The sequence below is a fragment of the Apteryx mantelli genome, chromosome 2 (genome assembly GCF_036417845.1).
Source record: "Apteryx mantelli isolate bAptMan1 chromosome 2, bAptMan1.hap1, whole genome shotgun sequence".
Classification (NCBI taxonomy): domain Eukaryota; kingdom Metazoa; phylum Chordata; class Aves; order Apterygiformes; family Apterygidae; genus Apteryx; species Apteryx mantelli.
The window spans coordinates 143,788,137-143,814,625 of NC_089979.1; the positions used below are offsets into that span (position 1 = coordinate 143,788,137).

The following is a 26,489-nucleotide window of genomic DNA, read 5'->3' on the forward strand; positions in this document are numbered from 1 at the left end:
GACTGAGCAATCAGGACATATCAAGGTTGCACCCAATTCCCAGCATGGGTCTAAAAGCACCTCGGAGAGCCGTGCAACTACTTACATAGCACAGTTACTGCTTATTCAGTTTTTCAGGGGAAAAAATTTCGAGTACGAAAGCGTAGGTGCTCGGTTTCATTCAAGAAAGGCTGCTCAGGCCGGTGTTACCGAGCCTGGAGGCAAGGTTATCCTGGCACAACTCCTCACAGCGCCGCACGCTCCCACTCACCCCAACGCCTTTTTTTAATTCCCCCTCCCCTTTCGGGCAGCAGAGGCACGATTTCGAGCCCACAGGCAGCAGCCGCCCCCGCCCGCGAGAGGAGGCGGCGGCGGGGCCGGAGCGCGGCCCTCCGGCCCCGCCGCCTCGGGGCGCCCCCGCCGCTGCCGCCGGGGAGCAGCCCGCCCGGGCGGCCCGCCGCCTCCTGCCGCCGCCTCCTGCCGCCGCCGGCCCCAAGCGAGCCGCGGCGCAGCGCGGAGGGCAGCGCGGCGCTCCCGAAGCCGGGTGCCGGCGCCCCGCTCGCCGCCTCTCGCCCTCCCGCGGAGACGCCGCCCGCGCCGCGGCACGGCACACAGCACAGCACGGCCGGCCCGCGCGGGCCCCTCCGCGGCACTCACCGGCTCCTGGCAGGGGCCCTGCCCGGCCCTCCGCGCCCCGCACCCAGCGCCTCCATCCGCCCGGCGGCCGCGGCCGCAGCGCGGGCGAGGCGGCCTCGGCCCGGCCGGGCTCTGCGGCGGCCGCGCTGCCCCTTTGTTCCGCGGCGGCTGGCGGCGCTGACAGCCCCGGCAGCGCTCGGCGGGCGCGCGGGCGCTACGCCTCCGCGGCCGCCTGCGCGACAGCGCTGCTCGCTCCCGGCGCGGCCCGGCGCGGCACCCGCTCCCTCGCGCTTCTCTCCGCCCGCGGTCAGCAAGCGGCAGCGGCGGGCGCTCAGGCCGCCGACCCGGAAACTCATCGGCAGCGGAGGCTCGCGGGGCTCCGACGGGAAGCGGATCCGCCGAGCCGGGGGAGGGAGGGGGCGGGGCCGCGGCGCGGGGCCTGGGTGCCGGGCGCGGCGGAGCGGCGGCTGCCGGCACCACCGAGTAAGGCGGCGGTGCGGGCGGCTCTGGGGAAGAGCCGGGCGGGACGGGGCCGATGGGGGCACCGAGGCGCGGAGACTGCCGCGGGGGCGGGCGGGGCGGGTGCGGCCGCGGCCCGGCCCTGCCCTGCCCTGCCCTGCCCTGCCCCCGGCTCCTCGGCAGCCGCGGCAGAGCCGAGGCCGCGGCGCCGGCTGCCGCTGCCCGGAGCCGTGGCGGGCGCGCTGCCGCCGCCGCCGCCGCCTGGAGGTGCCCGAGAGCAGCGCGCCCGCGGCCTGCGCCTCGCCGCTGCCTCTCGCCCCGTCTCGGCCCCGCTGGTCCCTGCAGCCGCCCCGGCCCGCGGCTCGGAAGCGATTCGCCTCGCGGCCGCGCTCACCCCGCCGGGCGCCGCCGCTGCGGCCTGTCGCGTCGCGGCGATGCCGGTGCGCGGCGGGGACCCCGCCGGGGAGCGCGTTGCCCCGCTGCCGCTGAGGCGGCGCCGCCTCTGCGCCCTTCGAAGCTGCTGGGTCCCGCGTCGGGAGCCTCAGCAGCGCTTTTCTGCGCGGTGTTGCTGGATGCTGCTGTAACGCGGCTCAGTGCCTGGATGTGTCCCTGCCGGGCTTACTGCTCAGGTGCCAGCGCTACATCCGCTGGCTAAGGCCGTTACCTTAACTGAAGGTGACGACGTGCTTGCTGTCGTTTATTTTGTTGTTTTCAGTTGGTCTGATCCTGGCAAAAAGTACTGGCTGCAGGGCACACGAGTCTGAAGACCTCTGTTTCTCCTAGAAAGGTGAAGCAGCCGCAGGTAGTTAATGATAAAAATCCCTGCTTGGCGGAGGGATTGATTTGCGGGTGATAGGCGCTTGCTGATCGGGTGGGACGGAAGGAGCTTCGTTTGCGGTGCAGGAGAAGGATCAGCTGGCAGGGCCCAGCCGTGACCCTCTTTCTCAAATCCAGTACGTGATTCAGTTGGCCTTGGGAGGCTTTTCCTACCTTACCTATTTGGTAGGATTTTATGGCTATGAGAATTGCCACTTTTGGTTAAAGCAAAGTTTAACCTTAAATCTAAAGACCTCTGTGCACTTTTTGGCAGAACTGAAGATGTGTTCCTTCCAGAAGCTCAGTTTGAGTAAATTGTGCCCCAATTTACAGCCCTGCTGAAGTAAAAAGAAGTAAACCAAAAATCCATATTATGGAATTTTTTTTTCAGTTCTGTTAGCTAGGCTGTAGGCAAGTTTGTGTTCTACTTCCTATTAGGAAAAAATGGAAAATCAGATTTTTTTTTTTAATTCCTGTGGAACTGGTGGGAATGCAGTACTTCATAATAACACATTTTATAATTTATGCAGCTTGTCACTTTAAAGGTTTTTTTTTTTTTGTAATTTCATATAGTTTTCTGGGTCCTAAAATTCTTTGGCCTTTTGCCTGGCTTGCAAAATAGAGAACAAGATTATTCATATTAAATCTGCATAATGTAAGAGTTCCTCCATCGTTTTATGTTGTCCACATTCTTATTTTTTTGGAAGTGAAGCAGAATTATAGCAATCACTGGTATTTCTCCAGTTAAAGAAATATAAACGAATAAAGCAAAGCATCAGTGGATATAATTACTGTATCCTGGAGTTTAGGGTGCTGTTGTTTTTCTTTTTCTTTTTTTTAACTGAACCTTTATTTCCTGTTTATTTCATTGTTTCTAGTGATAAAATAAAAAAGAAGGCAAGATGGGAAACCCAGAAAACATTGGAGATGCATATGTTGCTGTGATTCGTCCAAAAAATACTGCTAGCCTGAATTCTCGGGAATATCGAGCTAAATCCTATGAAGTAAAACTCTTTTTTTTTTTGCTTTATTAAAATTTAAAACATAATATCTAATAATATATGTAATAATATGGCAGAAAAATGAATCTGACAATAAGATAGCTGAAACAATGTATACACATCATATATACCTACTATGCATTGCCCCATCAGTATAGTATTGGAACACTTTACAGTTTTATAATTCTTTGTTGTTGTTCTTTGCGTCTCTGTTAAATAGAGAAACAATAGTATCAATATTAGTAGGGAACCCAAGGCTTAATCATTCTTACTAAAGATACTAAAGCCCAGGCTTCAAAAGTATTTATATGACCAGCTACCATTTATTTCAGTCGGAATTAGAATTTTTTTTTTAGTTGGCTCTAGATCTTAGTAAAATCGTAAGACATCTTTAATAGAGAAGGGACTGGAATTTGGTCCTGGGCAAAATCCACAGATGAAAAATATATCAAACACTAGGAAGTGTTTTGTTTAAGCAAATACCAGAGCCTCAGTATATTTATTTATTTTGTTATGTTACAGTATATTTGAAGGAATTATTTTCTCTAAAATCCACAGGCTAAAAACTTCAGCATACCAGGAATATGCAACAGTTTTTCATTTAAAATGTGAATCTGCACGTGATTCACAGACATACCTTGCAAGTCAGGCCTCTGCAGCTTCGACTTGCCTTGTGGTTCATTTTGGTGGGCCTTTTGCTCTGCAGGGGCTCAGTCCAGGGATGCCGCCTTGTATTTTTCTCTCTAGCCTTGCCCTTCTGGAGGTCATTCTGACTTCAGCATGGTACTCTCCCACGTTCAGTGCTGCCTGAATTTTGTTACAGTGGTACAATACATACCAAAAAGAAAAAAAAAAAGAGTTCTGTGCTTGTTTCAGCTGTGCTTAAATACTGCTTTGGTTTCATTATTGTTTGAAAGATTTTGTTGCTCGAAGTTCCCATTGAAGGTCAAAAGAAAAAAAGAAAGAAAGTTTTGTTGGAAACCAAACTGCAGGGAGGCACTGAGATAACCCAGAGCATCTTGGATTATGTATTAGAAGCCACCAAACCGATTTCACCAGCCAATCAGGGTATCAAAGGTAAAAATGTTTTAATCCAATCTATTGTTGATATCGCTGTAAAATATTTTAAAATTGAAATGGGCATAGAGAAGTTGTTCAAAAGCAAAGTATTTAGTTTAAAAAACAAGACATTTTGGGGGTTTCATCAAAAAGGCCCAGGCCCAGAACAACCATATAGCTAAAACCTTTGATCTACCTTTTTTTCCCTTTAACTTCCAGCTCTATAAAATGCTTCCTAAAAGATTTTTATTAAGTTGAACTTTCCTTGTCTGTACTACTTTGTCACCTCAAATTGAGATTTATAGCTAAACTTTTGGCAAATCAGATTAAAGTGGCTTTTTTAACCTTAGTTTCAGCTAAAACTTGACTAGTCAATAAATTTTTTCTGATTGCATTGCTTAGTAGACAGAGTATCTACATTAAAATACTTCCGGCATAACTGTATCAGCTATAGATGTAATTTGATTAGTACATGTTCTTGTTATTATTGTGACATAGCTGATCTGGCAAACAACCTCACACTTGTGCTGATAAAATTGTTTTAGCCAGCTTATTTCATTTCCAGCTTGGTATAAACTGTTCTGACTACAGCACTTTTTTTGCTGTGTACCACATCTCTGCCATGAAAGGTTTGTAAGGTTACACTGGGAAGGTTGTCAGTGCAGACAAGACAGTACAGTGCTAACAACCTGGAAAAGGAAGAGCTAGTTAGAGGATAAAATGTTGCAGGTGGCCATAACTGGCGCTGGATGGACTTACCAAAGCTAACTGAGCAGGAAATATGAAATAACATAATAGCATTAATAGACATTAAGTGATGCGTAGCAGAAACAAAACCATTCTGGCTCATGGAGCGTGGGAGTTCTAACTTGCCTCGGACCGAGGGCCCAAGCTAAAAAATATAGCTGAGGTCAGAAAAGCAAGCAGACTGCTAACTTTTGTAAGTGTGGAAGGGAAGATAACATGGAAAATATCGCCATACCCCTACATGAATAAAGAATTCACCCTAGCATGGAATAGAGCATGTACTCGTGATCTCCAGTTCAAAAAGAATCTTGCTTAAACTCAGGTGGTTTGGGAGAAGAATCATTTGTAATGACAAATAATAAGGGGCATAGAAAAGTTACTATGAGAAAAGGTGTACAGTCTTGTTATTTTTCAGGCTAGTGAGTATGTATATCTTTATCTTTATGTTCTTTTATAATTTACTGTCATTTAGATTTTTTTAGCTTGCTTAGATTTCTGGTAATAAATAATTTTGTTTCCTAGAAATTGGGAAGGATAGGTCTGCTAACCTTTAAGTCAGCCAACTCTAGATTTTTTTTTTTTGGTTTATTTATTTATTGCTTTTTATTTATTTTTATTTATTGCTAGGAAAGCGAGTAGTGTTAATGAAGAAGTTTCCTCTTGATGGAGAGAAAGCAGGCCAGGAGGCATCACTTTACATTGTTCCAACTGTTGTCAAAGGTAAACGTAATTTCTGAAGTAGTATGGATTTTGCAGAAGTTCAGTTGATGGTTTCTTAAGAATTTTTGTGAATATGTGATATGACTCTTTATGTAAGCATTAAAAAGTTAGATTTGGGTGCAGACCTTTCTCCCAATACCTTAAAACCTGAAAAAGTTACTTAAACTAGGGGAAAACTTATGTAATGTATTACATTTGTTTCTGTAACTATAGCACACTTTTGTTTTAAGCTGCATTTGTTTATTTGATGATTATATTCCAAAATGTATGCATTAACTCTTAAAAAATTACCGAATGCCAATGTAAATAAGGCATCCAACCAATTCAGTTCAGTGTTGTTTACTCAGAGAAGAATGCTTTGTTAAGTCACTAAACATTTTTGTTTGAGTAAGGAAGGATGAATAAAGTATTTAAAGGGCAAAGTAAATTGCTTGTAAGTAGAGTATTAAAAAATTTTGAAGCAGATGTCTGTGTGCTTTTGGGAAAACTCTTCATTTGTTCTTTGTGATAAGCCTTAAGGATAAAAACTGTCAAATAAATAAATATGACTGTGAAGTTACCAACAGCAATAAATACCACTTTGTCCATAAGTCCTATTCAAAACCAACAGTGGTTGGGTTTTTTTTTGGCACCAGTATACATTTATAATTATTTCTCAAATGAATCTGATGACACTGGTGGAATAGTAACTGAACACTTTAAGGTTTGTAAGGGTACTTTGCTGAGTTACAGTGAGTTTTTACATAAGGATTGTATGCAATTTTGAAAAAGTTAAACTTCTGTAGCATAAAAAAAAAATAACTCTCATTTAGCTGGGAATGTGTAACTACAGAAGATCCAGAAGGGAAAGTAAGATTCTTCTTGTCAGTGTGTCTTCAGAGTCTGTTTCCTTTTTAGATAATACAAAATACGCATACAGCCCTGGATGCCCTGTGTTCTACTGTTTACAAGACATCATGAGGGTCTGCAGTGAATCCAGCACCCATTTTGCTACGCTTACTGCAAGAATGTTAATCGCTTTGGATAAGTAAGAAATGCCATCAGTAAAAATACTCATGTTAAAATAGAAGATAAACAAGGACATATGTAGATGTAGCAAGTGGTTTTACATCAGTCTTCTGATTAAGAAGGAAATCATAGTAATATCATGTTATTTCTTCACATGATTATCAGAAACCAAAACCATGATGACAGATTTCTAAATCTTTAAAAGTGTTTTTGGGAACTGAAGAATGGTAGCTTATTTAAATCAAGTGTCTTCTTAAAAGTTTGTGCTCACAATGAAAGTTTTATAAAACCATATAAAATGTTAATGATTAATCTTCTATAAATGACATATATGTTATCACTGAGAGTGTTTTCCAGAGTGTAGTGGAAACATCCTGCTAGTTATATAATGTTGAGATTCGCATTTAAATTAAACCTCCCTTTACAAATAGTGAAGTATCTTCCCCAGCCATACAAGTTTATTTGAAGTACGGAATTAACTTTCTGGGAGGTGATTAGTTGTTTAGCTAGATTTATAGTAGTTTGAAAATTGAACATGTGAGCGTTTTTTTGGCCTTTTTATGCCCCCTTAACAAAGAAGTGTCTGACCCAGTCCATACATATGTATCACCTTATTTGCAGGAGTAAGTCTGTTGAACTGTATTTTAAGCAGACGTTTATCTTCAGGAACAGGGAGGTTCTGTGTTTATGTGCATCTTATTCTGCCACACATTACTAAAGTTAGGCAAAACTTTTCGCTGTCTCAAAAAAATATAAATTACAGCCTACTACCTAAAAAGGTTCTACGTGTAGGGTTTTTACAGTTTATTAATACAGAGTTGTAATATTTCCATCTGTAGCAGTGTCAGTTGTTACATTTATTTTTTACTTAATGAATGCCTTCAGACTCTAGGCTTTGTTTAAATTGTGTTACTAGTCTTACAGTTGTGAGAGAAACCTTGGAAATATAACAGAAAACAGTTTATATTGATGATTTTCTAGGTCAGTAGTCTGAAACAACAATTCTGAAAGGTTCAAATTGCCTTAACTAATTAATCTGACAATGTTTTAGAGAAATTGCCTGAAAATACCTCAGACAGGCTGGAGGGTATTTATAGCACATGACCACAATTTTAACGTCCCTGTTCATAACACGACTTTGAACAGTGATGGGAACAAAGCTTGGATGTGGGACTTCAAGATCCAGGCCTAAGCGTATGCTTTGGCCCATGAGCCACGTTCTGCCCTTACACGTGGTTCTGGGACAGGTAGACTTCAAGCAGTCTGTATCAGTGGATCTCTCTTTTGAAACCGCATACTTTTTTTTTTTCTTCTACCTTTCCAGGCTAAATCACTAACTAAAATTTATTGTATTCCAAAGTACATGTTTATCTCAAGTTTATGAGAAGGTGTTTGCAGAAACCTAAACACAGACAGGGCTTTAGCCCCTTAGTTAACATGTGCCCTGTTCAACATAACAGTAAAATAAATTTAGCAATTAAATGAAAACATAGTTACCCCAAAATAACCATGAGTAACTTTCCTTGAGCCCTGTGTTACAAAGCATATGTGGCAGGAGAAAACGCAGCAGGTGGACCGTGATGACTTCCCCCTCTGTCTCGCAGGTGGTAGCCCACCTGAAAAAGATTTGGCAGTTGGGAAACTATCAAAGGACCTCCCTTTCTTCTCTTCTCCCACTTCTCCCTAACTAACAAAGCAGAAGAGTTGGAAGACTTAAGTCTGCACTGATGTTGAAACTTAAACAATCTACTTTAAGTTTCTAAATTTGTACCTTGAGAGTAGTAATACCACAAACTGAAAGTAAATGCATTAGAATGTAACATCTTGGTGGTGTTAAGTGTTGTGGCTTTAACCAATGTGACTATTACCTTAACGTATAATTTCCTTTTCTTTGAGAATTTGCATCTGCAGGAAATGTACTTGAGCAAATACTATTTGCATAACTGTATTCTGTTCACAAAATTTCATGTATGGGGATTAATTTAGTGCTATAACATCAGCTGTGCACATGATAATTAAAACGTAAGAATTTTTTAGATGAGTTACTTCATAGAGTCCAGTAATTTTATGGACATAAGGTCTTATTCCTGGAGGGTTTTTTCTGTCGAACATACAACCCTTAATCAGATGGAATAATGGACAGGCATGACAAAAATAGTCCTTTTTTTACTTGGAAATTAATTATATGCCCATTCTCTTCTGCAGGTGGTTGGATGAACGCCATACCCAGTCTCATTCCATCCCAGCTTTATTCAGACCATCTCCTCTTGAGAGAATTAAAACAAATGTAATAAACCCTGCCTATGCTATAGAACCTGGTCAAACAGAGAGCTCGTTACACATGGGTTATACTGCCCTAGAAATAAAGAGTAAAATGTTGGCATTGGAGAAAGCAGATGTGTGTATCTATAATCCTTTGTTTGGGTCCGACCTTCAGTATACCAATAGGGTAAGAACTATATTTTCTATTAATATTTGTGAAACTTGCATATATTTTCATTTTACATTTCATTCATGTATTTGATGTGAGTGTGCTTTATGTTTAATATAATCAGATGTATTTATTGCACACTTATTGCCAAATTAGACTTTCAAATTCACGCATTTGAACACCAGTTCCTTTAACTGTAGAAAGTTACTATCATAACTTTGGTTCAAAGAGAATATTTGGCTTGGACGGGGGATTGTTTAGTCAAGTCTCAGTAAGATTTTTTTTTTTTTTCAGTTTTAAATTGTTTCTTCACAGGTTGACAAAGTGGTAATAAATCCATACTTCGGCCTTGGAGCCCCAGACTATTCAAAGATTCAGATTCCAAAAAGAGAAAAGTGGCAACGTAGCATGAGCAGTGTCACCGAGGACAAGTATTGTGTTACATTTCTTTTTCATTAACAAATAATTTTGTTGTATTATAGTAATACTTGGTAGACTCAGTCAGAATGAGATTCCCATTACTTTAGTACTTAAGTGTACAAATACATGTTTAAAAAAATCTATTTTACATCTTTAGGTACTGAAACATAACAGGTAAAGGACAGAGCAAGGAAGATTTAAATTACAAAATAAAATCAGAGAAGCATTTCTTGGCATAATGAATAAAGCTGTGGCTTGACTTCTGTGCGACTGAAATACTAGTTGTATGAATATTGATGCATCTTAGCTGCATGAGCTTTATCTTGATTCTTTATGTAGATCTACAGTTAGTCCTCAGTTAGTCATTTAAAAAAAAGTCTTTTTGTTCAACTATTGAAATATTTCTGAACTGTGTTTCCCTCCTGTTTCCCCTTTTCATTCACAGGGAGCACCAGTGGGTAGATGATTTCCCTCTTCATCGCAGTGCTTGCGAAGGCGATTCTGATTTACTAAGCCACCTTCTGGATAAAAAGTTTTCTGTTAATCAGTTAGATAGTGACCACTGGGCACCTATTCATTATGCATGCTGGTGAGCCAACTGAGTGTATTTCTGCCAAATGCATTCTGCTGTCATGAGTCTTTAGCACTAAGCATTTACGTAATTTTATCATACAGACTCAAAAAATGAGAAGTTGAGAAACTCTAGACTTTTACACTGTGACTGTAGTATGTGTTAGTGTTAACTGTCCAAAGAGATGCATTGCTTCACCTTTTGAGATCATTTGAGATCATTTGGTCTCCTCAGAAACCATTCAGATAGATCTCAGTGTGGTGACCTTATTATCAAATACTTACCTACTGCCTCTTATATCTGTCCTCTGAAGCATCTGTTCTAATCACTGTTGGAGATCTTGGGTATAGTCCAGGGAGGTAACTCTTGCTTGTTGGTTAAAGAGCAGTCTGATGACAACATGGCAATAGCTGAGCTGAGGTGAGCAAGTGCTTGTGATAGTCATATTTTGAGCAAGAAGCTGGACTAGGTGACCTCCAGAGGTCTCTTTCAGCTGACATTTATGATTCTCTAATGCTATGATGATTTTATTCTATGAATTCTTCAGAGCATTCCTCAGCTGTGGTAAAAGTGCTTTCGTTTTATCTTTAAGCAAGTCAGTCTTCTATATTTGTAATAATATCTGATTACATGAAGAACCTGAAAATCAAACGTGATTATAAAAAAAAAATGAAACTTACTTGATTTTTTTGTGTTTCTCAGAAAGTTTGCATAAATGGTGTACACAAGATTTAACAATCATCAGATTTTAGCGTGAAGCTTAAAAGTCCTTAGGATTCAGCTACATGACAATCAGAGGATTTCTTTTTCTCCAGCAGATTTTTTTCAGTCAAGGCTGAGCTCTATTTTGCCATGACTGGATTGCTACAACTACACAAGCTAGCTAGTTTAACGCAGGCTTGGTTATGTCTATAATGAATCCCAATAAATTGTTACTAGATAGTACCACATAAGTGCAGAACTAAAAATTTTACTTTCAACAAACTTACTAATGCTCCATTGTCTTTGGTGACATTTCAAAGCTTTACTTCTGTGTATAATTACAGTCTAGAAATGATTGCTACTGTTAGGTTACACTAGAAATCTTGTTAGAATTTCTTATTTTTATGTGACTTCTTTTGAATCTTTTGGATAGTTACAAATATGTTATCTTAATCAAGAAGTAAATGTAGAAAAAAAATTTTCAACTATTGAAACATAAGATACACTCCAAGCATAGTAATATGCTTTTTCATATTTAGGAATATCTGTGAGAATATCTGAAAAACATTTTATTTTACATTTGCTGTGTCTGTTCTGCTTTTAATCTGTCTGCAGGTATGGAAAAGTTGAAGCCACTCGAATGCTGTTGGAGAAAGGGAAATGCAATCCAAACCTTTTGAATGGGCAGCTTAGCTCTCCCCTTCATTTTGCTGCTGGAGGCGGGCATGCCGAAATAGTGCAAATTCTGCTGAACCATCCGGAAATCGACAGAGTAAGTTCTGTTTGTATCCCTGCCTAGCAGCTTCAGCACCGCTAGCTAGCTCGTGCAGGTGAAATGCTGCGTCCCCAGATCACAATGTGTAAACATGGTGATCCTGTTGAGAGGTTGCCAAAAACCTGGTTAAATCGTTTTCAGTAACTCCACTTTTCCCATTGCATTATCAATCAAATGTCTGAACCCTAAGATGAATGATTTTTAGTTATCTCAAAAAAGTGTTAGCGTTTACCTATCTCCAGTGAAAACAGTGTATTATCAGCGTTTCTGTTTGTTTGTAGCACATTACTGATCAACAAAGAAGATCTCCACTGAATGTCTGTGAAGAAAACAAACAAAATGAATGGGAAGAAACTGCAAAACTGCTGAAGGAAGCCATGAATAAACCTGTATGAGTTTATTTTCTAAGTAGTTTAAAGTTTATACATAATTTACACACAAACTCTGAGAGAGAGTTAGGCCCACTTATAGCTGTTACCAGAAACATGCAGTTGTGCATGCTTAATTTGTCAGTATTCTACATGTAATGTAATTTATTTGGTATTGATAAAGCTAACATTTTGTCTCTTTAAATGTTTCTATTTATGTAAGGCTTCAAATGTGATGTTTTGATTTATTTGTGGGAGCATCACATCAGCTGCTGATTTGGTCTGCTACTGATCATTCAACCGTTAGTATTCTTTATGTCTTATCATTTTATGTGTCAATATATAGGAGTGTTCAGCTGACTAAATGTAGGCTTCTCCAAAATTAGACTTACATCAGTTAGTCAGCCTAGGCTTCCTTGGCAGTCAGTGGAGATTTAGCCCAGCTAGTAAACAAAATTTATAATGCCAGTCCTTTCATCCTGAAGTATATTTAAAATAAGATAGATGAATAAAAAGCACTTGTTTCTTTTCTTTGACTTCAGATGGAACTTGTATGTCTGTAGTTAGGTGGCAGTAATCCTATCAAAATTTTTTCAAGGTGTTTTAAAGAATCTTCAGTTCACTCAATATGAATGAATCTTCCAAATTAAAGAAGGAATTGATCTCCCTTATTCTAGTTATTATTATGAAGTTGATCAAATGGGAGTTGTGTCTAATGACTCTAAAAGACTAACGCATGCCTTCTAAGTAGATTTCCCAGCATAATAGGTGATATTGTGTTGTCACCTATTGCTGTTGAATTAATACAGTAAAACTACAAGTTTAGTGATAGAAGTTAAGGCAATAGGAATCACAGTGACTATTGCAGTTAAAATCGACTGATGTTTTACGTTCCAGCCTCATTTTCACTCAGTTGTCACTTTCTAAGGCATTCATCTTTTTTCCAGAAGTTTCTAGAATTGATGTCTCAGGGTTTGAGGACTAAGCAGATTTGAGGAGGAGAAATGACAAATTCTTGCAACTTTTTGTTTAAGCAGCTGAAGCACTGAACTTTTAAGGAAGAGATGAATACAGGAAATTTCATTAATTATGATTTCTGTGTACCTGCTTTAAGCACCTGATTTATATTTAAGAATGTCTTTAAAGAGGTGTATTCTGGGCCTACTTGTAATTCTTTGAAAATTATGGAATTCTGAAGGAGAAAATGATTTGTTATTAGTAGTATTATAGAAGTGCTAAAATTTCTTAGTGAGATTGTATACTTGTATTGGGATCTGTGTAAAGGCTGGTGTTTTCCTCTGAAAAATTAGTCAGTTACCAATTGTATGATACAAATGTTAGAGCTGAAGGTGGAATACATTAAGATCTTTTAAGTATAGACTAAACGATGGGAATAACTCACAACCTGCCAGTCATGGTGAGAAGGAGGTTTCAGGATATGCAAAGCTCAAATCCCTCAGAACTTTTAGATTCCTGCTTGCCTTTGAGTTCAACAGAAGTGAAGTCCCCAAAATATCATTAGGATTTTTCTCATAGTTGTTGTGTTAGAAAGTACAGTATAAGAACTTGCATAGGACATGAAACAAGCCGTTTTGATAAACAGTAAATTTGCAGGAGTTGTGCAATGTAATTTTTCTCAACAGTATGGTTGCTGCTGAATTATGGTGAAATTGCTTGCCTCTTCAGAAGCGCTAATAGAAAGATAGGATTTTAACAAGTGGTTTGTTTAATACATTTAATTTTTTTTATGTAGTATGAAAAGGCACGAATTTATCGTATGGATGGGTCATACCGCTCTGTTGAGTTGAAACATGGAAACAATACAACTGTACAGCAGATAATGGAGGGGATGCGTTTGTCTCAAGAAACTCAGCAGTACTTTACTATCTGGATCTGTTCTGAGAACCTCAGTAAGTTCACTGGGTTTTTTGTACTTCTCCCTTCCTTTAAAAAAAAAAAAAAAGTAATTTGTCAGGAAAAAAAGGGAAACTGAGCCATATGTTCTCTAACAGTTCTGTAATGCCCTCTTTGTATCAGTTTTCAGAAACCATCATTTAGTATTCTGTACTCTTGAAATCTGCAGAGCTCCTGCAGTTGTTTTGTGTTTGAAAGTAGCCAGAAGACAGTGTGTACAGCAACATGGAGAGGCAGCTGAAGCTTAGTTGGAGCTCTTGAATTCTTAGCATTTTTAGCAATCAAGTCATATATTTGTCTATATTTGGATGCCTACATTAGCTTTGAGTAATCATTTCCAGAATATCAGCTTGCGGTTAAAGCGTGTAATCCTCTGTGCTTGGTTTGGGGAAATAGTATCATTCAAACAGGGTGCATAGTAAATTTGAGAGAACTGACCACTGGAATTAGAGCTCATTTTTATGATTTCAACTTTATTAATATACTTGTAAGTGGCTGTTAATTGTTTTAAATCATCTTTGTAACCTTTTAGCCAATTTGTTGCCTGCACATCAGTAAAACATTCGGGAGCCACAGGCTTTAATTCTCTTTTTCGGCAGGGTTAAATTATATTTCTTCTCAAACAGAAGAGTTAACTTATGTCTAGACTGTTAGTATGCTTTGCACCTGCCAGAGACTCTCTAATCTCTTTAGGTCTCATTTCTTGTGTCTTTTGCATAAGGACTGAAACCCAACTTTCTCTTCCGTCTTCTCAAGCTTTCCAGTAGATCAACTTGCAGCCTTTACAGTCTGATGTCTCCAGACTGTGTTTGCAGAGCAGCAGAGAGCTCTCTGTTCTAAGCATCGTTCTGGGCATCCCCAGTAGGTCTGGCCCTGTGTCACTGTGGCGTCTGGAATTTATTTATTTCATGTGGGAAGATGAGGCTAGTGCAGGTTGCCTTTCTGTTATAGGCCACCTTTGTTGTCACAGGCCTTACTGCTGACTGATCCTGATTTTAGTTTTATTTTTCTTCCTAGAGTATCTGAAATTGCGTGGACGTAGTTCTTTTTACTAATATTTAATTTATTTAAAATGAGTAACTAAAGTTGATTAAAGTTACTTCATTAGCTCCTTTAATCATACTAACTATCATGTATTTTGCATTAAAACTATTTTTGATAAACAAGTTTTCAGATATATTTGGTGAATACCTGGTACCAAACATCTTTATTACATTTACTGTATTTTTTCATATTTCTGATTTAAATAAAAAGTATATTATAGTTATAGTCTGACATACATAGCAAAAGATAAAAAGAACTATGAAAGAGCTGATGAATTGTGATTGTGTGTTTTGTTAGAAAACACGTAAACAGTACTGCTGTGACAAGGTAGCTGTGGGACACGTTATAATGCTACTCGCAAAACACTATTGCGATTTCTGCTCTCTGGGTCTAGTTGGATATTGTGTTGACAGTACTGTTAATACAGAAGCTTTACATTTAAATTTGTTTGTTGATGTTAATCTTCCTCTGCAGGGGCATTGTTATATATTTTCTATCTATAAATGTTGCAAGCAAGCAATTTTCTCTTCAGTGTTGGTTTTTGGTTTTTTTTAAACCTTTTTCTCCTGTTGTCATCCCATTTGCCTTTTTACTTTGCCATATATCATACGGCTATTGTCACCCTCAGACAAACATAGAGGCTAATGCCTTTGGAATAGAAAGAAATGTTTGCATTGAAATTTTGCTGCTTGTGCCCTTTGACATTCAGAAAGACATAGACATTCAGTATGTCATGTTTTACTCAAATCATTGAAGTATTAGTTTTGTATTTGAGGGGACAGATCACTGATGCATTAGGTGTTGATTTAAAAAAAAAAAGTAATTCTCAAGATATTTTGTCTAAGCTTGAAATTAAATCAACTTCTGATTTACTACATAAAACTAATGATGTGTTTTCATTATATAATGATTTTTTTTGCACTTTGTTGCATACAACTGTAAAGACCATAGTTTTCTTGTACATAGGAAGGATAATTTTTTCTATGTTTGAATGCAGGGTGGATAAGTCAGGTGAATAGATTATAAAATATCACAAGGTAACAGCCAGAGCAGTGAGGATGAGATAAATACAGTAATGAGGAGAATATTGATTTGTCAGCTTTCACATAGACAGGAGGACATGAAAAATCGCATGATTGTAGCCTGTTAGGAATCATGATGCTTTACAGATAAAGAAAGGTATGTCCGTTCTGAAAAGTTTATGGTGTGTATATCCAAAAGTGGCAAATACCTTTATAATCTATGTCTGTATTTTTCTGTCAAAATCTCACTTTTAGACTTTGTATTTCTCCCCGAATAATTGACACAACAATCTCTAACATTTTTATTATTGCAATTTTATTTAATATGGTATTTGGGCTGCTGGCTTTCCAGAGGCCCTTTACTCTTCTGGTTTTAAGGTCTGTCTTGGTATTCCATTAATTTTTTTTAATATAATTTCACTCTTGAGAAGCTGAAAATAATAAAGGTTCATCATTAGTGCATTTGTTGAATTGACTCTGAGAGTTTTGTCAATAAATCCATATTTTCAAAACCATTTCTATATAGCAGTTTAGAAAACATGGAAAAAAATGTTGCTTTAATGAGTCCTCTGTTTGAAATGTTCTGGTTTGGTGCAGCATTCAATCATCCATGTATGTCCTGGTTTGTCCTATTTGTTTATTTGTAAACAAAATTGTTATTTTCCAGGCCTCCAGCTGAAGCCGTATCACAAGCCTTTGCAGCATATTCGAGACTGGTCTGAAATATTCACTGAACTGACAAACTTGGATCCTCAAAGGGAAACTTCACAGCTTTTCCTGAGAAGAGATGTGAGACTTCCATTGGAAATTGAAAAAAAGGTCCGCACTTTGAAGTGATAGCATGAAATTATGGTCAAAATTAGAACAGTTTGACCATCAACACTCAGTGTGTTTAATGACCTCTTTTCTCTAATAGTTTGGGTCTTCACGTTCTTTTCCTGTCTCTGCCATTCACATTTAAACATATATTCTGATCTCTCACCTTCTCAGCTGTTTGGTTTATCAAAAGGCCATGTGTCCCAATCTCTACCTGTCTGTCATACTGCTAATAAGAACCTGCCCTATTTTCTTTCCTTTTCTTGTACCGTGGTTTTTCAGATATTTAATTGATCAGTTTCAATGGGATTATTCAAATTTATTATTCAGAATGGATGTCTGAGAAAAAACACAGTTTATAGCTCTAAGTAAATAATTTTTAAAATCTCTGATATATTTTGTTGACTGCAGTGTATAAAATGGTTTTGACACATTATTAGTTTGATGTGAGTATTTCTCAGGAACTTCTGACTAGGCACGGTATGCTAGTCACCCACAATTTACAAGCGTGTTATATCAGTAAAGTCTGTAATTAAGTCATTGAAAATATTTCTGCATTATATTTTTTTCTATTACCAAGCATTACTAAAATATACATTTCAGGGAGGATCACACTTTTGTCTTCTGTCTTTGAATCAATGAGAAATTGTATTATTATTTTTTTTAAGTTCATTTTCTTTTTACAAAGAAATCATACTATTCAAATATTTTCAACAGATTGAGGATCCATTGGCTATTCTTATCCTATTTGATGAAGCCAGATATAATTTGCTGAAAGGTTTCTATACATCACCTGATGCCAAGCTGATCACACTGGCAAGTCTGCTGTTGCAAATAGTCTATGGAAATTATGAGAGCAAGAAACATAAACAGGGCTTTCTAAAGTAAGTGTGTCTTTAAACTTAAAATTTTCTTTGTAAATGAAATGATTTAGATAGCACTTACTGCATTATTCTCAAATAAACTTTAGGTATGCTGTAGCAATTATTTTTCTCCATCACTGCTCCAGTTCAGGGTATCCACATAACCTCCCCTGTATTCATAGAATCTACACATGGGATCTGAAAAATACGTTCATTTTAATTATTGCCATCCCATGCAGAGGGACTGAGTTTCTGTATTCTGCAGATCTGTACCAAGATATAGTAATACCAAAATGAGTAGCAGTACTGATGTGAATGAAGGCTTTTAAGAGGACTGAGACTTAACAGAACAATTCATTTTGGGCGACGCAGAAGAAACCACTTACTGTGTCCAGCTAGACCAACTTCTGGGGCTGGATTTCTTCCCTCGTTGAGGGAACTATGGAGAGATGTTACATCTTTTTGGTCACTCCCATGTGGACTGTTAGACTAAATTGCTCAGAAACAGCACCAGTAGGGCTCTGCCAGATGGTGCTTTTCTCTCCCCTTCTCGCCACTTGCCTGAGCAAGTGAGCTGTTCTGGGATGTGGCTTTTTTTCTCCCACGCACATATCTACAGCAGTATCTGAGCACACCAGGATTTCATTTCTCTTTTCTGTGTGCACCTTTGCTCCTGTGCCCACCGTCTCCACCCCAACTCATTCATGTAACAGCAGCTGTGCTATTTTGGGGTATTGCTATACTGCTCATTCACAGCATCAGCTGGGGTGTATTGGCTTGCTTTTTTGGGTCCTATTCTCCACCATCACTTAATCAGGGTGCATTTTCTGCAACAGTTACTCTGGTGTAAGCGTGGGCTGCCCCTGAAAGAGCTGGCTGTACTGATTTCATCTGTACCTTCCTTTCTTTTCCTTCTGATAGGTACAGAGACTGTGCCAACACAAAATAAGCTAGATGAATGAGCTCACTGACTGGAGAACTTTTGGGTGGGCTGTTCAGTAGGTTCAGCTGTTGACCCATCTTGTCTTGTGGCTACATTGCTGGTAGATCTGCCCCACCAGCAGCAGTGGGCAGTTAAACCCAGTTGGGTTTAATATGAACTCTGAATCCCAGTAGCTGCTTAAGCAGGGCTTAAGCCAAGTTCCTTGGCTTTCCTTTCCCCACTGGGGCAGGTCAGCAACGTGGCTCTGAGTTGATACTGCACAGAGGGAAGTGTTCGACTGTTTAGATAGGGCTACTTGAAAAGATAGTTTGGGCCAGATGGAAGAACCTTGTGGGCACTGGGGTATGCTTCCTATGCATATTCAAATGGAGATGTTTGAAAATACATATCAGTTTTGTTCTCCTTCAGACAGATGCAAAGATTTGTATGCTGAGAGTTTTTAAATGTATCCTGGCTGTTGTTTGTATGATAATATCCTTGAAGATGTGGATACATTGTCCTTGTGCAAGGCAGACAGTATGTGCTGTTACTGACAAATATAAATAAAAAAGGACTAAATATTTCTGAAAGCTAGTGATGTATACTGTGCTATATTAATTGTGCATAAAAATAAACTAGTAAGGACTTCCTTCAGTGTTTAAAAAAAGGGCACTTCATATAAATAGTCTCACTTTCATGTCATGTGACCTAACTTTCATGTTAAATTAATGGGCAAGTCTTTGGTAGTGCAGAGTTTACAGTTTGTGCAGCTGAATAGAGCAGTGAAGAGAAGGGTACCCATAAGCCATCTCCCTGGTTTCTGAGTATGGGATATTCAGGTTTAAATGACCCCCTGTATCTAATTTTGGCTCCCAAACTGGAAATCACTGAATTGGTCTGCAATCAGGTGATGACCATGCATTCTGCAGCCAGCATCTCCTTTCCCTGCCATGTCCGTGATGTGGGCTGCTGACAGTGGATAACACAAAGCCATATAAAGTGGATCTCCATTAACTGAGAGTTGCACCCTATCTTAGGAAGCTTTGGCTTCCCTTTCAGGAAAGCTTCTCAACTGATGAGGTGAGATAGGGTGGGAGCTGACAGTTTAGCTCAATATGTGTGGCTCAAAGACACAAGCTGGCAGACATTGTTCTTTGTCCTTAACGTTTACTGAAATAAAACTATTGTTTTCTCTGCTTTTTCTCTTAGTGAAGAAAATCTTAAATCTATAGTACCAATCACTAAGCTAAAAAGTAAAGCTCCTCACTGGACAAACAGGATACTTCACGAATACAAGGTGAGATAAATAGTCAAATTCTAGAAAATCCTGTCTTCAACTTTTTTTTGACTGTTTTATTGTCAGTTAATGTATGAAAATACTGGTATACGAAACTAGAAATGTGTGTGTGTGGAATTTTCAAATTGGGTTGTTGGAATGCTGTTTTTCTTGTATAGTTGCAGTTGATATGTTTGCTAGAAGTAAATATAATTATGTCCTCTGTTCATTTAACTTCAGTGTTAACTTCATTGAGGACACTGCTAGTTCAGATACCTGTAAAATATGTCAGAGTAGATTTTTATGAAATCTAGTTGTGATGGATCCACAAAGTCCTTTTTGCCAGTCTAACTTGTACATTAGGGACCTATTAGCACTGCTGATGCGTATACACACACACACTGACTCCCTTGACTAGAGTCTAGCAGAAGGCATAGAAGACTTCTTACTCTTTCTTGTATCAGAGAGTATGCAAGAGTGAGCACAGTTTTTTAGTCTTCTAAGGCCATTATGGGAGGGAGGAGTTGGAGGGGAGGGAAGGGGAAAGGAGTTAGTCTTCGTTCCAAAGATATTAATGTTTTACTTTTTTAATAGCTGTGTAGAACTTGGACAACCTGTAATGCAAGGTGTGGAAACCACGAGGTTGGTCCCATCCTCCACACCCACAGTCATGGCCTTAACTGCTAATGACTTGTGTTCCCTCTTACGCCTTCTCATGTCATTTGTGGCCAGGTTGATTTTCTTGTTTGTTTGTTTGTTTCAGAGTTCAAGTAGTCATTTTCCCTCTTTTGCTTAGGGTACTTTACACTGGGCTATTTTGAGTTGGGAGCACTCCAAAAACCCGGTGTTGTGAGTGTTTCTCTCAACAGAAGAGGAAGAAATAGAATCACGTCTCATTCTGAGTGAGGGCTTCATTAAAGAAAAGAAAGCTGCATCTCTCTTTTGTTTAAAAAATATATATATATATATATCCGTGCTGTGTCTGGGGAGGTACTTGATCATCTTACAGTGTCTCACTGGATTAGACCTCCTGAAGGAGGAATTGTTAGTTTTATGGATTCTGATGGATTTAGTGTCAGATGGGTGCCTAGCTGCTTATCCCTGACAAGTGTGAGATCTTGCTGATAGAGGTGAAAATGTGGAGACTTGCAGAGTTTAGGTGCCTGTGGTTGGGATTTTTGAGGCTCGTACAGGCATCTGCATTCTGCCTCAATCTTCTTTGGCATCTGAACCTTTCTGTGGATCTAGGTTTTAATTTGGGTGTGGTGTCTTTGGAGGATGGTTGCTGGGAAAGCACTTTGGGAATACTCGCTTCCACTAAACAGTGTATTTTTTTTCAAATAAACACAATTATTTGGGAAGACTTGTTTATTGCCATTGTTCCTTTATTTCTAGAATCTCAGCACCAGTGAAGGTGTAAGTAAAGAGATGCATCATCTTCAGCGCATGTTTTTGCAGAATTGCTGGGAAATTCCTACTTACGGAGCAGCCTTTTTCACAGGACAGATATTCACCAAAGCAAGTTCAAGTAGCCATAAAGTCATCAAAGTGTATGTAGGAGTAAATGTAAAAGGGTTGCACCTCCTCAACATGGAAACCAAGGTCAGCTTCAGCTTAATAAGTGAACTGCCAATAATAACTGTTAAGTTGCATTCTGTTCTCTTAAATTCTTTGTGCTAATTGTTGTTTTGCATCAGAGTGTTTGGTTAAACTTGACTGTAAAGATTTCCAAGATTTTAAGATCTTTGTAAGGTATTAATAATAAAGCCTTGTCTTTTGCCACTCGACTGCTTTATAAGCTACAACTGTTCTAAGTCAAAATCCTATATAAGTGAACAGAGGAAAGTTCAGTTTGTAAGTGTTGAGAGTATCTTCGGAATGATAGTTTTCTGCATTTCACTGTAGGCCTTACTCCTCAGTCTGAAGTACGGTTGCTTTATGTGGCAGTTGGGAGATGGAGATACGTGTTTTCAAATCCACAGTCTGGAAAACAAAATGAGCTTTATTGTGCATACCAAACAGGTAAGCATTGACAAAATTTAGTTTACAAAATTTTCTGAGACAGTAAGCTTTGTTATCTTTGACTCAGCAAAGATAAAGCAAATTTTAAATGTTACTTGAAGTGTTAGGGGGGAGGGATTTTTCCATGGAATGTCATTGGTTATTTAAGTCTATTTTTTTTTTTCATTTTGAGAATTGTACCTTATGAGACTCTAATCAGATGCTTAAAAAATCCTATTTATAAGGTAACTCCTCACTAACTCTATATGCATGAAGTTGGGTCATTTATCATTCTTTATTTATGTTAAATATTTCTTCCTAAACTAGATACATGCCTCTTCTCTCTTGAGATTGACCACTCTTGTATCGTTTAAAAGAAGCCCAAGCCAAGCCCCCAGAAATATGATTTTAAAATGAGAATTTTTTTATTTAATATTTCAGAATGTTTGCTTGTTTTTCTAGCATGTGAAGCCTTGAGGGTTCATAATACATGAAACGTATCTATATCAGGAGGGAAAAAATAATAATGAAAATTGTTTGTTGCATAATTATGCATTTTTTGCATAATTATACATTAACTATTGTCAGACTCTGTGATTCTTGTCATATTTGGAATTATCCTTAAAGTTACGGAGTTAGTAACTTTGCAATTAAAACTAGAGGAGTTTGGAAAACTGAGGATCTGTTTAATAAAGCAAGTTCCTTAGCAATTGTTACCAGCAACTTTGACAGTGTTTTGTGCGTACTAGATAGAAAATGCTTGTTCTGCCTCCAGCCTACATCAGTGGTAATATGTTAAGTCATGGTAAAGTGTTTTGTGATGAGATTACAGCTTTGAGTATCTTTCTTTGGCAGAAGTTGTTCATCTGATTATTCCATGTTAAAATGGTTGTAGGGGCAGAAGTGGTTGAATATTTGTAAAATTATTTTCTGATATATGATAAAAACCTAGGCAGTTTTCATTTTCCTTATTTCTAAAATGATGTAACTTTTGAAGTTATTCAATTATTTGCTTTCTACTTCCATTTACCATTGTGAAATGCTGATAGAGTTTAATTCTATACCTTTATACAGGCAGGTCTTGTCGTAAAACTTCTGATGAAATTAAATGGCCAGTTAATGCCTAGTGAAAGAAATGAATGATGGAGATGGACAGTAGTTATGGAAAAGCATCTTATGGTTAAAGAAAAATAACTTTATTCTCATCATAACAGAAAACATTCATGTACGTGAATTTTACAGAATGGAAAAGTAAATTTATACATTTTTTTTAACTTTGTACAGAAGCTGCATGGTTTATTTTTTTAAAAAAGTATACAACATATTAATTATTTTTATATATTGTTTCATATATAAGCTATTGTACGTCTTGAGCTGAACCAATAAGGCTGATGAAATTAAATGGTTTACCAATTTGGGCAAGAATAAAACAAATAAGACTTTGTTCCCAGGAGATTATGGGATTACCAGTGCCATCAAGCAAGTTTCACTTAACCTATTACTAACTTTTCATGTCATTCTATGGAATATCAAGGAGGTTGTATATGATACAGTATTTTGTAGACAAACTTCATTTTTAAGATACTGCTGATAAGTAGGCTTAGAAGACCAATTAATCCTGTGAGCAACTACTTTTGATAAACTGTTTTTTATTTGGTTTCTGATAAACCTGATAGCTGACTTTTATTTTTACTCTTAACTTTATCATACTGAAAATTTTGTATTTATATTTATTCTAAAATATTGCATGAGGATGTCAAAAGGGAAATATTTTAAATCATTCAGAAGCCTTATTAAATGTTTAGCACATTTGTTTTAAAATAACAGGATTTCTGTGTTTGCTGTGCAATATAAAACATTTGTATGTGAAGAAGAGGGAGGATATACTTACAAATAAATCTTATTCAGAGGAGTTCGGAAAGTTTAATACATCTTATCCTGGATTGCAACACATAACAAGTAAAGTTCATGTAGGAGGTACTAAGCTATTTCTGCAAAACTAATTTTCCTATTCATTACTTAAGTTTCTTGAGACTCCAGAGAGTACAGGATGCAGGAATGAAGATTTATAATGCAAGGAAGTCAAACACAGTCTATAAGCATTCTGCCTGGTCTTTGCAGAGTCAGGATTGCATCTTAACAAGTTGCGTCCTAAGTGGGACCATCATTTTATTTCCTAACAGTTCAGAACATTTTCTTAAAGGGTCTTTAAAGTGTTTGAAAAGATTTGCATGCTGATTCTGACTTGCTTTCAGGCAACTCTTAATCCTTTTCTAAAAACATACATTTTCTTAGTATGCCTAACTAAAAGGAAAACTATGCAATAGGAAGGTTAAAAAAAGTGGTAAAATTCCCCCCCCCCCCCAAAGGATGGTATGAAGTGTCTGTGGCGTTTGAAACATATTCTTGTACCTTAAAATACTATCCATAACGCATATCTTTAAAACCTTTGGTAAGTATTTCAGAGTTTAAACTCCATTTGACTCTTCCTTCTGTGTAAACTGCATGCTAAAAGTGTGCAATGTTTTGTAGAAAAGTAAAAAAATATTGGCACTTGCCTCTAAGTTTTCGAATAAAAGTTAGACAAGTGTTAAGAACTATGCTATCTTGTAATATCTTAATGTTTGCATTTAAACTTCTCAAATAGTAAGTACAGTTTAAGAAATTATAGTAGTAAGCAATTTTTTTTTAAACGAACAGGAAACTCTATCTGTGATCTCCTTAGCAAGCTGTACTTTGCTACTTAAACTTCATTGGCGTGTAATTAACAGTAAATCTTCATGGATTATTAACTGCTGCATTTACTACAAATAAAAGATATGTCCTTCATAGTGCATCCTTGCTGTCACTTGGCACTGGTATCAGAAACACCCTTCTCGACATAGCACTTTGTTAGAAAACTAGAGGAAAAGCATTGAAATGTGTAGGTGTCACAGTTGCATGTTCAACAACAGTATTAATATGCCTTATTGCTGTATAGTTCTTTCTGCTAATATTCTTATTTATTACTACCTAATAAATTGTTTGCAACAGTAGTCACGTTGCTTTTATTATTACAGCCACTATGAAAGTGTCATCAAATACCTTTCTTTGGTAATAACATAAAGTCATTTTGCACCAGAGAAGAGTATTTTGCAACACACTCATCTTTGCAAGTTCTGTAGGAAGATCATCAGAGGTGATCATTGGGGTAGGCTTCCATGGTGACTACAAATGAAGATACTCTGAGCACTTTGCTTTGCACCTTGGACACCACTCAGGAATTGATCAGGGGAACTGGAAACTTAGTCATGGCAAACGAGCAGTTTGCAGATGCTGCGTAGTCGCAGCAGGTGCTGAGAGCCCCGTTATGCAGTCCAGCGAGGCCTTTGGCCCCGGGAACGCAGGAGCCTCCGCCGTGCTGCTGCGGCACTGAAGGTGAGCCCGCTCCTTTTGCATAGAGGTGGAGAAATGTAAGAGGGGAATGGAGATAAATCTAATAGTGTAGAGAGAGACCACTAGTAACGATTATTGTATCCACACCAAAAAAATGGAAAAGGAGCTGCAAAAATGATAGAAGTCTGAAGACGATGCTTTCGTAAGCAGGAGATACCTAGCTCAGCTAGTTTAGCTTGCCCGGCAGCTTTGTTTTTTAAAAATGGTCAGTCTAAAAGATTTGATAGTAGAATACTCCAGCTGGACAGAGTAAGCCAAAATAGTAACTGAACGCTGAAGCCCTGAAAACAACAGGCAGACTATTGCTAATGGGAATAATTAATTGTTAGCCTCGTTTGCTAACGTGATGGAATTTTCCCTCTCTGTAACCGCAGGCCCCACGATTATTCAGGATTTCAGCCTCGCCCTGGCTGTCTTTCACTGCGGTAACGCCTGCTACCAGCATGATGTGAGATTTAGCCGTAGGCCAAAGGGTTGCAAAAATGAAATTGTCCCTAAATCGGACTCCAGCCTTAACCTCGCGGACTGCACTACCGGCCGAAGCCCGCCGCCGCCGCGCCCCGGAGGCGGGGCCCCAGGGTCGGGTGGCGGCGCCTCCGCACCGGCCTGCGCGGCCGCTCCGCGCCGGGGCAGGCGGCGCCGTTGGTTGCCGCGGCAACCGGCGGCCGCGCTGAGGGCGGCGGCGGCGGCGTGAGGAGGCGGCGGGGCGGGGAGGGCTGGGACGGTCCGGGACGGGAAGGGGTGCCAGGCTCCCGTCCCGCTCCGGCAGCTGCCTGAGCTCAGGGGCTGCCCCTGCCTGCGGCTGGGGGCCGCAGCGGCGGCTCCGAGCGGGAGGCCGCCCGCGCCCGCCGGCGGCTGCCGTGGCGGCAGGGGGTCGCGGCGGCAGCGGCGGGTTCTCCCCCGGCCCCACCCGAGGGCAAGGGATGCTTCAGAAAACGTGCTGTTGTTGGAGAAAACAAACGAGCAAACGGGCTCAGCAGAAATGATGACTAAGGTTTGCAAAGGTTCCTCTTGACCTTAAAACTCTTTCTATAAATAGGGGGCAAGGATGAGATAATCATGTTGTACAACTCTGCCCCATCAGCAGAAAGACCTGTGTTAAAGGACACAGGAAAAAACGTAAAGCTGTTCGAGGGACTCATGTCTGAAATATGTATTTTTAGGTAAAATGGTATAGATCTGCGCGTAAGAGGAGAAGAAAAGATGAACTATGAGCTTTGGTTTGTTAATAGGCACTCAAATGAGGCTGGGAAAATACTGTTTGTGATGGTACATCACTAATGACCAGAAGATGAAAGTGTAAAATAGCAATCTGAAGTTATAAAGCAGGAAGAGCAAGCAAAGAGGGCTCCAGAGAACTATACAATATCCGCTCAGGTAAGGGGTGTCTGCTGCCTGAGACAGGCTGAGCTAAAATGAAACAAGCCTTTGAGTATCTACTGAAAGGGCAAGTCTTGTGCTCTCCAAATCTCACAGTGGACCAAATGTACCGCAAGACAAAACA

The 26,489-nt window shown here is 39.6% G+C and overlaps 2 protein-coding genes across 6 annotated transcripts in view; one reads left to right on the plus strand and one right to left on the minus strand.

Moving 5' to 3' along the window:
* Positions 1 to 1,525, minus strand: part of ANKIB1 (ankyrin repeat and IBR domain containing 1) — a 113,289-nt gene extending 111,764 nt beyond the window's left edge. For 3 of the 4 annotated variants that reach the window (XM_067291706.1, XM_067291707.1, XM_067291704.1), the window contains exon 1: positions 1,469 to 1,525. The gene's annotated coding sequence lies outside the window, so the exon portion shown is untranslated. Of the gene's footprint in view, positions 1 to 636; positions 698 to 1,468 lie in introns of those variants that run through there. The other variant, XM_067291705.1, reaches the window with a different exon arrangement.
* On the plus strand, positions 1,065 to 24,585 carry KRIT1 (KRIT1 ankyrin repeat containing). Of its 2 annotated transcripts, none has more exons than XM_067291709.1 (17): positions 1,065 to 1,098; positions 2,769 to 2,894; positions 3,809 to 3,968; positions 5,325 to 5,417; positions 6,315 to 6,444; positions 8,631 to 8,874; positions 9,172 to 9,287; positions 9,722 to 9,865; positions 11,165 to 11,321; positions 11,606 to 11,713; positions 13,446 to 13,602; positions 16,340 to 16,491; positions 17,206 to 17,372; positions 19,483 to 19,570; positions 20,945 to 21,151; positions 21,455 to 21,571; positions 22,625 to 24,585. In XM_067291709.1, exons 2-17 carry the CDS (start codon positions 2,793 to 2,795, stop codon positions 22,691 to 22,693), a joined length of 2,211 nt encoding a protein of 736 aa, XP_067147810.1. In that variant the 5' UTR covers positions 1,065 to 1,098; positions 2,769 to 2,792; the 3' UTR covers positions 22,694 to 24,585. The 2 variants fall into 2 exon arrangements, with proteins under 2 accessions (XP_067147810.1, XP_067147809.1); XM_067291708.1 differs by lacking the exon at positions 1,065 to 1,098 and adding an exon at positions 1,779 to 1,876.
* The last annotated feature ends 1,904 nt before the right edge of the window (positions 24,586 to 26,489 follow it).

Excerpts from the sequence above, each read along its gene's own strand:
- KRIT1 (XM_067291709.1), top strand. The coding sequence starts at position 2,793 with ATGGGAAACCCAGAAAACATTGGAGATGCATATGTTGCTGTGATTCGT. Across the intron at positions 5,418-6,314 it reads TGTTCCAACTGTTGTCAAAG|ATAATACAAAATACGCATAC; the intron begins GTAAACGTAATT and ends TTTCCTTTTTAG. Across the intron at positions 9,866-11,164 it reads CCTATTCATTATGCATGCTG|GTATGGAAAAGTTGAAGCCA; the intron begins GTGAGCCAACTG and ends ATCTGTCTGCAG.